Here is a 12,029-nt window from a genome sequence, read left to right as displayed (position 1 = left end):
TAAATTTCGCCAGAATGTTTATCACTCATGCTGCTGCACATACTTTTCTGATATTAAAAACGATATACTGTATGTGAACAGTAATGTTATATATATTTTCAATTTTCAGCAATCGAAAAATTGATCTCATTTAACACCTGATCGATTTTCTATAAAATAAAACTATTTTTATTCGATACAAAAATTATTACCATAATGAGAGATGATGTACTGACCAACGAAGCAAGGGTGGTTAAATTTGAACTAAGCGTCTTCTTTTTATAGCCTTGTAAAGTTGTCCGTTTTATAAATTGAACAGTCCTTATATAAATGTGTTTTGAAGGGAAGTTACAACATAGCCGCTAATAAATTGAGAAAGTAATGGGATGCATATTAGAAATTGATGAATTTACTAAAAAATCGTGAAATGAATGAAATCGTTATAACTTTTTCTCTTGTTAAAAATTTAAAGCTAAGTTAAACGTTTTTAAGAGTTCATCATATAAGTCATGAATGGTCAAAATTTCATTGCAATCAGTTCATTGAATCCGGAGATATAAACGCTCAAAGTTGGCTATTGAATAATTATACCCTTTTCAAGAATCTTTATATCTTCGTGAAGAATAGCCCAATCTTTTCCAAATTTGAACCACTGATACACAACTAGTTGATGAACTTACAGTAAAAATTTGAGAATATTTGATGCCCTTTTCAAAAAGTTACAGCGAGTTGAACATTTTTTGAAAAGTGAAATTTTTACCTGTCCCAGTTATTTTGAGTATCCCCTGTATATGTTATGCCCGTAGGCGACAACTTGTGACGCAGAAGGGTGGGGGGGGGGGATTGAATCTTTCCAAAATTGAACAATAATAAACTTGTTTTAGCTCAATGTATTAGTGTTCACGTGAATAAGCCTAAATAAGATGAACTGCGTCGATATTTTTCGAACTTCATTCAATTTGATAGGCCTTAACCCCCCTGTTTAACTACAGGGGGTGGCCAAAATGTTTGGGATATGCAACTTTTTTTTCTCTCACAAAAAAGTTTAACATGCTATAACTTTTCATAGTGTGCATCAAAAAATCTCAAATTTTGACTGTTTGTCAACCTATTATATGTGCATCATTGATACAAATTTGGGCTCGATTGATTAATGTTTCGCAAAGTAAGAACCGTTCGGGTAAAACACTATTTTTTAGACAACTCATTTTTGAGCTGTCATATCTCAGAAACCAGTGAACCGAATTGAATGAAATTTTGAACGTACACTAACAATATGTAAATGCTTCACAAACTATTAAAACATAGGTACCATTATAAACGTTGGAAAAAGTTATCATAGATTGACATTTTTTGGATATTCTCGAAAAAAATGTATTTTTTTTACATCAATGTTAATAAATTTTAGTGTTGATATCTAAAGATTTTCCATTTCTGTTCTCAAGTTATCTCTAATCAGATATATTGGAGCCTATTTAGATTAAAGGAAGAACACATTTAGTAAATTTTGTATGGTATTGTAAATTTGACTTATTTTCCTCTATATGGGTAAAAATTTCAACCCGGTATAACTTAATTCGCCGCGAGAAAATGTTACATTTTATGACGTCAAATTAAGTATCAATATATTGTTGATTAACATTAAAAAATTCATTCAATTCGGTTTACTGGTTTCCGAGATATGACAGTTCAAAAATTAGTTGTCTAAATAAAAGTATTTTACCCGAACGTTTCTGACTTCGGGAAAAATTGATCAATCGAGCCCAAATTTGTACCAACGATGCACATATAATAGGTTGACAAACAGTCAAAATTTGGGATTTTTTTATGCACTTTATGAAAAGTTATAGCATGTTGATTTTTTTGGGGGAGAAAAAAAGTTGCCTATCCCAAACATTTTGGCCATCCCCTGTACAAGTTGGCGCGTATGGTTATGTCAAATATTATATTATATAACACTAGTTTACAAAATAAAATGAAAGTCGTGAACTTCGTCAACGGCCAAAATTTTCAAAGCACAATTTAGCGCTGATTTCGAAACCGTGCTTCAAAAATTTTTAAGTAGAACAGTTTTTGAGTTTTAGCTTAATATCGAGTTTTGCAAATTCCTCGTAACGTGGGTAGATCATCTTATAATGGTGCGTTATGGTGTAAGATCTACCATAACAAATTTTGATTTCCTAATTCTCCTGCTTGGTTAATTTAAATGCAGGAAAATTACAAGATCAACATTTGGTTTACTTTTTTGTGTTTTGTTTGACTTTTATATTTTGTTTTTTTATTACTAATACACCATTTGTTTCAGTGTTATTTGTTAAATTTTAACTTTAATATAATAATGATTTGTTTCAGCCCTGTTCAGGTAAATAAAGCTGTAATTGTAATGAAGCTGTAATTGTTATTTCAGGTAAAATCAGGTAATTGGTCAACTATATAATAAATTATATTTAAATTACATGAAACTTGAGATTTTGGGAGGGGTAGCCTAAGGAAGCTAAATGAACTGGTTTCTGGGCAAATGTTCGTGGGGTAGCCAGACTTTGTCACGAGATAACAACCATCGTGTTGTCTTCCTAAGGTTTCCAGTGAATTTAGCTTACCCTGCTACAACAAACCATCAGGTAGATCATTCCCTTCCGATATGACTCTGCAGCCATAGGTAATCCTTGCGCTGATGGTGGGTACTCAATCATCATTATCATATCGAGTTTTGCAACTTTTTAAAACATGGAATTTACTCAAATTCAAATATCTTGCGTTTTGTTCAACCAATTCTAAATCTTTTTCCATAAATTAAAAGCTGAACATAATACCTTTCGATCATCTGAAGGCAGGTTTTGTGTCAGATTGATGAATTCAAGATATTGGCTAGTTTTAGAGACGATCTCCTCAAATTTTAACAAAATTTCCAAAAATATGTGAAGAAAATGTATTTTTTTAATAAGAATAAAACAATTCAAAAACGTTTATTTGACATTTCATATGTAGGCGAGATACAGTAAAAAAACAGCTAATTCGGAGCATTGATTACGAAGAACGAGATGTTTGAAGTGAGCGACTTTGCTTAAAAATAGAGCAAAAATCGATTAATCAGCCTTGTATGAAAAGTCGAAAAAATTTCCGCTCTACTGTAATTTTTTTCCTTCTCGTTTTTGAACTCAGGGCATGATTCAACACCAAAAACGATCTTTAGCTTATCGAGTTCAAAAATGCTGTAAACTAGTGTAATACAAATATGAAGGTGAGAGAGAGCTAGCATGTTTTTCTGAAATATGTTGTAAAAACTAATTATGCAAAATTAAGTTTATTGCAACGACATAGATGTAACTTTCTAGATCAATTTGATTGAGTATTGAATTTATCACTGAAACATATCGCCCAAGATCCAAAGGCTCTAGGATTCATATAAACGGGAATAGAAGTTATTTCAAGCACAAAAATGGCGTAACTCTCAGTATTATCACATGCAAGATTCACAGAACAAGTCGAAGGGATTCGGCAGTTGCTGGCTGCTAGATAAAAAGAAGTCAGTCTCACACAACCAAAACCAATTATAAGAAAGGACTGAACTCAAGGGGCAAATCCGGAAAAAAATATGAAATCCGCGCTGTTGTAACAACTGTGGAAATTCTACAAAAAAATGCTTTGATTCCACACATTTGCCCTACCCACGCAAAAAAAAAACAAGGTGCCTCCCCTGTTCTGAAAACATTGTTAACTACTGTATAATCGTAGGGAGAAACCTAACAAAGGTACTTTCGCTCATTGGATATTAAATTATGTTTACCCAGTTTACATAATGCCTTTATGGGGCACTCCTTATCACCCATTGATGTCTTCAAGGACTCATTCGCCCCAAATGCCCAAAACATGGCCTACTGATTATTATTTACATTAGTTTCCTCACGTTCATTGGATAGCGATTTAAAAGAATCAAAACAAGAATACAAACCAGCCGTGGACAACAATCTACCAACACTGCCCAGCCTGTTGGTTGCCTGCCTGCGTCCTCCAAAGTGCCTTTCTCCGATGATTATTATGGCATGGGGCTGGCTGTGTTATAGCCCGCCGCACCTATGTTGTAGTGAATGCGGCTGCGACCCGTTTGCTTCTGCTGTTTCTTCTTCTTGGCCAGCACCACGCGCAGTACGCTGAAGCCAGCCTGATTTATGCTCTGTTTGATGTGCTTCGTTCGTATACGTATACGAACTTGCTCCTCCACCGCACGTTTCTTCTCACGACGAACGCTCTGGTTGCGTGTATTCGAAACACCTCTTTTTCTACTCGTACACTGTTCAATACACAGCCGTGTTTAAATATCGCCTTGCTTCACTACTGCACAATATAATGGGATTCCGCAACCGTACCACAGTTCTAGGGCAATGTGTGAAAAGGGCAAAAAGGTGTTTACTGAAGCTGTAACTCGTGACCAATGGTTACAAGTAAATGTAAAAGTGCTGCTAATAACGACATGATGTTGAATTTTGAAAAAGCTATCTCAGTTGACCTAATTTTTGTCAAATTTCGTTGATTGACAAGTTAAAAAATAAAAAAAACCTCACAAATGCTTAAATACTGTTTCAAAATTGTTCGACCGTATGTTAGTTGCAACTCTCTAGTTTCTTTTCGTGTTTTCAAACAGATAAAGAAAACTTTTCTACTGATTTCTTTACCCGGTATATAAATATGCTAATTACTCTTGATTTGTAATTTATTTATTAACAGTGCGATATCCTGTTGGCATAAATCAATCAGACACCACACCCATAAAAAAGTAATAAGTTACAAATATCTAAGCATCATTTCCAAGTACTTGAAAAAAAGATCATTAATATTGTTCAACATAATGGTACTATAAAAAAATAAATTGTCCTTGCACCTTAAAGTCGAAGGAAATAGTTTTGCACGCTATTCGAACAGTATTCACCAAAGTTACAATTAAATATAAGATTGAACGTACATTATACAAAAAATGCCGAAAAAATAATCGAAACATGCTATGTTTACATTTAGTTTTGAATAAACAAAAACATGTTAAACGTGTTTTCATTTGTATTTTAAGTATTTTTTATACATTTTGGTGGAGTTTCATTATTTTATTTTTTGTTACATTGGTTATACATACTTGAATAAAGCTACAGAACAGATGTTGTTCGCAAATACTTGTTATGAGTCAATCCCCAACCCCTAGTTTATATTCGATTTAACATGGAACGAACTTGTCTTGATGACTGGCTAAGACCACTGGTTGGTCCATCTTGCCAAATTATTAATTTTGTACACATCAATATCAATACCAGTTGGAGCTAACATATCTGAACTCGGTTTTTATGTAGCATAAAATCGTGGGTGTTAGAAAATTGAAACATGTGAGTATAAGTCAAGGAGAATACATTTTACTAAGGTGGCGCAGATAAACATTGCAAACCACTGGTTGTCTCTTCCATTCTTCTGGTGTTCTTATGGAACTGAAATAGTGACGTCACAGTGGTTTGCAATGTTTATCTGCGCCACCTTAGTAAAATGTATTCTCCTTGAGTATAAGTGACCTCCTAAATCTATTGATTCCAAAGGTTTTCCTATTTTTTTTATTTAGATATAACATAGTGCAAAACAATCCAATTAAAGAAAATCAACTAAACCAGCAGATAGCAGCGCAACTCCTATAAAATTGAATGTCTGAGTCTTCAATTCACAAACACCTTAATATGTTTTTCTTCAGATGCACAACGTAAAATGCCAATTCTTCACTTTGGCCCATGTCGCAAGTTACGCCAGAATCCAGTTTTCCAAATGCCCCCCATTCCCATTCACTTTGGCACTATACCTTCTCACACAGTGATCGCGCAACAATTTTTTTTTTCCCTACTTTTTTGGGTTATCCAAATTTCGAGCCTTTAACGGTACTTTCCCGCATCGAACGAACTACCTACCTATGCAAGGACACTCGGCGCGCATTTGACGCGTAAAATTGGCACCAAAATCAACGAAATTTATGCACTTTCCAAGCAATTTCCGGACGCGACCTGAACAGAAACCAACCGAACCGTACGACAGCTTACAGAGAGATTGTTGGAACGAACGAACGAACAGCGACAGACAGTGCTAGCTAACAGCGCAGCGATGTTGTGGCGTGGTGATGCTTTCGAATACACATTCCTTTCTGTTTCTGCAGCGGCAGACAGAGCCAACCTCGCCGCAGACTACTGCCGTTTTTCTTTTTGAACCTGGGTTGGAACTGGATTGGCGGAAAATGTGTAAACAAACAAACGTCAAACAAACTCAAACAAACTTTAGTACAAGCGAAACCGAAGTCGGGTTGGGGTTGAAACTGTGATCTCATCCAGTTCCAACCCAGGTTGGAACTGGATCAAAAAGAAAAACGGTATACGAGAGAAGACACAGCACACGGTTACGACGATTACACATTTTTACCCCCGCGCGCCACCCAACCGACGTAACAGATTGCAAACACAACCAAAGACCAACAGTTGGCGCGAGGAAACGGTGTGTGTGAGCTTTGGGCAGGAGCTTTTTGCGTCTGTGTGTGCGTGATATAACCGACACATCACAAAATTTTGACAGAACGGGTACTAGAGATGTTCACGAAAAAGATCTGACACAGCAAAAAAATCTTAAAATTAAGGATTTAGGATAATCTGGAGCTCGATTTGAATAGGTCGTATGTACATTTATCGATATAAAATTCGACCAGTTTATTTTAGCTATTGTAGCAATATGGAAGATATTTTGGAGACTTTTAATGATGGAACGGAAAGTCTGTTTTGTGATGATTCTGCTGTATGTATCAACTTTGTTCAATTTCAACGGTTTTTGCTATAATAAGCGAATCCAACTGATCGAATTTTTAATCGACAAAAGCACATACGACCTTTTCAAATCGAGTTCCAGAATATTGTTTTTTGTTATAACCTGAATCATTATTCAGAAGCGTGTCCCGGTCCCGGTGGCGTGCTTCTCACTTAGGGGCCGTACACAAATTACGTCACGCTTTCAGGGGGGAAGGGGGGTTTTGCAGACGTGACGACCCTTACAAAAAATATTGAGGTCCCATACAAACAGTGTGACATAGGGGCAGGGGGGAGGGGGGTTGAAAAAGGTCGATTTTTGCGTGACATAATTTGTGTATCACCCCTTACCCGACCGGGGCTCCACCGAGTCCCGGCACGGTGTGATGTGAAACACGCCATAACAAATAAATAATCGCATGTAAGTAATCGATGACCGGGGCCCGGCACGGTGCCGGCCCGGCGTAATGGGAATAGCCCTTAGCCCTTATGCTACAGCACACCACAGACAAACAGACATATCACTTAGAAGAAAATTGCTTCAAAAACATCGTTTGGCATCTCACTAGCACCCTCTATAATGCTCAACCCGAAGCATTCGTTTGCAGGTGTTGTTTCCCTCGGCTCGATGTAACAATTTAGCAGGTGACGACTCCCCCGTGTCGTCATCCATTCATAAAACATGAATGAAGGTTCATGATTGAGTCATTTTATGTAAACATTGATCGGCGTCGCGTTCATTTCTCTCCAAAATTGAGGCACAGCAGCGCCACCATGACACATGCGAGCACAGTCCGAACCACACTATATTTTCAAAATGACCGTTAAATCGTGCGATGATTTCGATTTGAGTAGTATGTCTGTTTGTCTGTGAGCACACTATGTCCGACGATAGGACGCTGTCCAGCAAACTATCACTATGGATTTAGAGAAAAGTCGATTGTCGCGTGTAGGGAAACTTTGGGTTTCAACTGCGACGACAATAAATCCTTTGCAAACTTTGAACTGTTGCCGATAAATTATTTATTTAATTTTTTTTTTAATATTTTGCACTATTTATTTATCAGAAATCATGGCTTTTACAATTTTGTAAGGCTTGGCAGAGATTTGTAACACTTTCAGCTGCGAATGAACCAGTAAGTCCCTATGGAGAAATTATGGTTGAACAGTAAATTTGTACAATGGAAGGGAAAAATTATTCAGCAAAAACCTTCGAATAACTTAACTAAGCTTAACCTAATCTATACTAAAATATCACAGCTTTTATGGAAAAATGTTCACGATTAGTGGATTTGTGGACATCTCACAAGATGTTTTGAACCTGTTTGTTGCCTTTTGAACAAATTCGATGATAGTTTCTGTTTCAGCAATTTGGTGAAGTTCATCTGTTGGAAACCAGGGATGCAAATCGATTACGCTGAAATTTTGCACAGTTCATGGGACCTAAAGCCTGACCTAAATGGAATCCGAAATGGAATCCAAAAAGTCGACTGGAGCGAGAATTTGATTTTTGTCCCATGTTACCTCCAGTCTTGCGTGTGACGTCATTGTTGACAAGTCTGGCGTTCGATCAAAGTCCCAAGATTTGGACTTTTTTTCGATTTCAATAGGTCAAATCTGCACAGGAATTACATCAAACTTACGACCTATTCAAATCGAACGCCTGAAGTGCAACCGCGGCGGCCGCAGCGATTTGTGTGAAAAAAATCTAGCGTACACAAATGTGACGAAACTTTTTAGTACTAAAGTGAACTTGAAAGCTTTTGCATCAAGATGCACCGAGAAAAGCTCAAAAATTATGTCACTCGTTCTGTCACATTTTTTAAACACCTTCACAAAGGTCGACGGACGAGAGCGGTGGTGTGATTGGATAGATTTTCATCAATGAAGATAAATAGTAAACAGTAGTTTGTTTTGTGCGTAAAATTTTCAAATTACAGTTATTATTACGGTTACTGTAGTACTCCAATAGTTTTCATCAATTTCACATTATCTAGCCTCACTATTTTGATTGTTTTGGTAATAAATTTCAGCTGCGGAAGCTTCTCTAGCTGATTGATCATGACGGACGACATCATCTATCTGGTCCTTCTGGGATCGTGTATCGGGTTTGGACAGTTCTACCGGAAAATCCAGAACCACGACGAGAAAAAATGGATCGGCACCGCCTTCGGGCTGCTCGTGGTCGTTATGGCATCCGGCCTCCACACGGTGCATATGCTGTTCTCTTATCTGGTGTCGGCTCTTATCATTATCTACTTCAATCGCAAGTGAGGAACGGTGGCATTTCGTCGATTGAAATTAAAGAAAGTCTGAAGTTGCTTATTTTCGGTTTTTTTTATATTCCAGGAAGTGTCACCTGGTTAGCTTCGGGTTTATGTTTGGGTATCTGTTCTTCTTCCGATCGGTGACGTACTTGGGTTTCCAGGCGCCACCCGGCCACAGTAATATGATTCAGATGATTCTCACGTTGAAATTGGTCGGATTGGCCTTTGAAGTCAATGCAGCCCACCTGAAGTCAATTGGCGTCGGTGAAACAAAGAAGAATGATGAACCGGGGAAGGAGCTAGCCAAAGATGTGGAAGTTTTGACAGAAAACGAGAAAGCTCTCTTAAAGCTGGACATGATGGAGATTTTCCATTACAGCTTCAACTATGTTGGAGTCCTTACTGGGCCGTACTTCACCTATAAGACGTACCGCGACGCAATCTACCTACCATTCAGTGCGAAAGCCAACTGCATTCAAAGCACGCTGGAGAAGCTCAAGGTTATTCCGCTGTATGCCGGATTGTTCCTGTTGGTTTCCTACATTTGGCCCTTGAATGTATGTTTCTTAATCGCAAACTGATAAAGAACTTCAAGAGCCACTGAGTTTTACTTGCATTCTTTTCAGTACGCAACGTCCAACGAATTTTACGAGGAACGGTCGTTCGTCTACCGCCTGATGTATGTGTGGCCGACGTTTTTCATCTTCCGTATGAGAATTTACACGGGCATTATGCTGAGTGAGTGCGTTTGCACAATGGCCGGGTTGGGTGCCTACCCGAAGGCGTGTGGAAATAAGAGTGGACATGGCCCGAGCTTGGATTGCACCCCGATGATTAGGTATGTGCGACCAACCATCTAACAATGGGAGAGTTCTCATGTTTCGATGGGACTGGGCGGCAGACGAAATGTGTTGTCCTATAGATGTCTTACGCTTAATTAAAAGGAAATTTTTACTGTTACTTTCAGCAACCCGGATGATCATGAATATGACTTTGAAACCGTCCGTAATATTGATGTGATCAATACGGAAAAGTGCTGGACGTTCCGCGAGGCAATGAAATACTGGAACATGTGCGTTCAGTACTGGATGGCAATGTACGTGTACAAGCGATTCCCGAGCAAAAAGTACCGCACCATGGCCACGCTGGCAGTGTCCGCCATTTGGCACGGAGCCTACGCAGGGTACTATTTCTGCATTTGTGCGGCTCCGTTCTATCTACCGATTGAGGACTTGTACGTGAAATTGTTCATCAAGGAAGCCACCGGAACGAAACGACAGGTGCTGAATGTAGTTTGTTGGATTTCCAAATTCTTCGCATTTTCCTACATGGGAATCGCTTTCCTACTGCTGACTATTGAAAAGATTTGGTTCTACTATGGCTCGGTGTATCACGTTGCGTACATCATGTGGGCGGTGATGTATGGTGTTGGAATTTTGATCGCCAAAGATAGAAAAGCTAAGGCTAGAAAGGCGGAGAAAGCCAAAGAGAAAGCAGCCCAACAAAGTGGCGAAAAGTAGATTTGAATTATGTGGCATTGAAAACTAGACCAAAACGATATCTGCTCCTTGTTTAATGGTTATCTCAATCTTACTATTAATTTAGTAGTTTGATTCTCGAATTATAAAAAAATCCTCGTAGAGTGGAGGACAGCTTTCGACAAAGTACTTCGAAAATAGTTTAAATAGAATAAAAATTGCATTGAGATTGATAGTACTAATATTCAAACTAAAACATTTGTACTGGATCGAAACAACATTATATCAATGAACAATCAGCCTTCACCCGTCCTTAGGCTTACTTGATGATTCAGAAGTCAAAATGGCATTAGAATAGTGATTACTTGGTGATAGATGCTTTGAGAGATAGTTTGTTTTTTGTTTAACGCTTTCAACCTATTTCAGTTGAATGTGTATAAAGAATTTAATGCTAGTTTCATTTATATAAATCTGCAATTTGTGTCAAATTCGTTCAAAAATGCGCTGTAGTTGACACGGGAAAGGCTGAAGCACATAACATGAATTATTGAAGTTGAACGATCTTTTTCCTAACTGATATCACCTTATTAATCTTGAACATACCCCGTGGGTTAGTTAGAAGCATGTCATCTTCTTCTTCTTGTTGTTGTAACGTCTCAACTGAAGAACAAGAAAGCTAGCTTACCCCACGTCTCCACTAGACAGAAATGTCTTGCCATTTTGCTGCCAGAAAGAGAAAACGTAACCCGACGTCTCCACTAGACAGAAATGTCTTGCCATTTTGCTGGACAGATGTGTCATGACAGAAATGTTCTCTCGCTGTTTGCATGGAAAGCAGCGATGTTGATCATTTCTGTTACGTTTTCTCTTTCTGGCAGCAAAATGGCAAGACATTTCTGTCTAGTGGAGACGTCGGGTTATTAGCAAAGCTTTTAGTTGGACCTCTTTATCAGCTTCAATAGCACGCAATCGGTGTTAGTGCTAGATTGAAAGTAGTGAACTGGATTTTTGTATGGTGAGATGATCAATTCTACATTTCTGCAATGGAATGGTGCAAATAACGTGGGAATTATGGTTTTTGCCTAATTTGATGCTGTTTGAGTAAAAGTTTGGATGACCGTATTGTTTATTATTTATTTCTCGCAACTTCAACATCACAGTTACCCAAAGTTTTTCTCAAACAGCATCAAATTAGACAAATATCATAATATCCACGTTGTTTGCACCATTTCATTGTAGAAACGGAGAATGGGGCACGTTCGGTGTAGTACTAGATTTGTAGTAATGAGCTGAATTTTAGTATGGTGAGAAGGTCAGTTCTCTATTTCTGTAATGAAATGGTGCAAAAAGCGTGGGTATTATGTTTTCTTGCCTAATTTGATGCTGATTGAGCAAAACTTTGAATAACTATGTTGTTTATATTGCAAGAAATGGAGAAAACAACAACACTGTTGCCCAAAGTTTTGCTCAAACAGCATTAAATTAGGCAAGGAATC

The 12,029-nt window shown here is 37.8% G+C and overlaps 2 protein-coding genes across 11 annotated transcripts in view; one reads left to right on the top strand and one right to left on the bottom strand.

The window, feature by feature from the left end:
* Positions 1–6,170, bottom strand: part of LOC109402099 (rap guanine nucleotide exchange factor 2) — an 86,547-nt gene extending 80,377 nt beyond the window's left edge. For 3 of the 9 annotated variants that reach the window (XM_062850095.1, XM_062850096.1, XM_062850087.1), the window contains exons 1-2: positions 5,913–6,170; positions 3,932–4,353 (exon numbers count right to left, since the gene is read on the bottom strand). The gene's annotated coding sequence lies outside the window, so the exon portion shown is untranslated. Of the gene's footprint in view, positions 1–3,931; positions 4,373–5,681 lie in introns of those variants that run through there. The other 6 variants (XM_062850089.1, XM_062850090.1, XM_062850092.1 and 3 more) reach the window with 6 other exon arrangements.
* A 2,390-nt stretch (positions 6,171–8,560) lies between these two features.
* Positions 8,561–11,085, top strand: LOC109402103 (lysophospholipid acyltransferase 7). 2 transcript variants are annotated; one of them, XM_019674723.3, is made up of 5 exons: positions 8,561–8,704; positions 8,822–9,058; positions 9,138–9,612; positions 9,682–9,893; positions 10,023–11,085. In XM_019674723.3, the coding sequence occupies exons 2-5, from the start codon at positions 8,850–8,852 to the stop codon at positions 10,573–10,575; spliced, it is 1,449 nt and encodes a 482-aa protein (XP_019530268.2). In that variant the 5' UTR covers positions 8,561–8,704; positions 8,822–8,849; the 3' UTR covers positions 10,576–11,085. The 2 variants fall into 2 exon arrangements, with proteins under 2 accessions (XP_019530268.2, XP_062706070.1); XM_062850086.1 differs by lacking the exon at positions 8,561–8,704 and adding an exon at positions 8,724–8,739.
* Positions 11,086–12,029: the final 944 nt, after the last annotated feature.

The sequence above is a fragment of the Aedes albopictus genome, chromosome 2, assembly GCF_035046485.1.
Source record: "Aedes albopictus strain Foshan chromosome 2, AalbF5, whole genome shotgun sequence".
Taxonomy (NCBI): Eukaryota; Metazoa; Arthropoda; class Insecta; order Diptera; family Culicidae; genus Aedes; species Aedes albopictus.
This window is presented reverse-complemented; position numbering and strand designations above follow the sequence as displayed.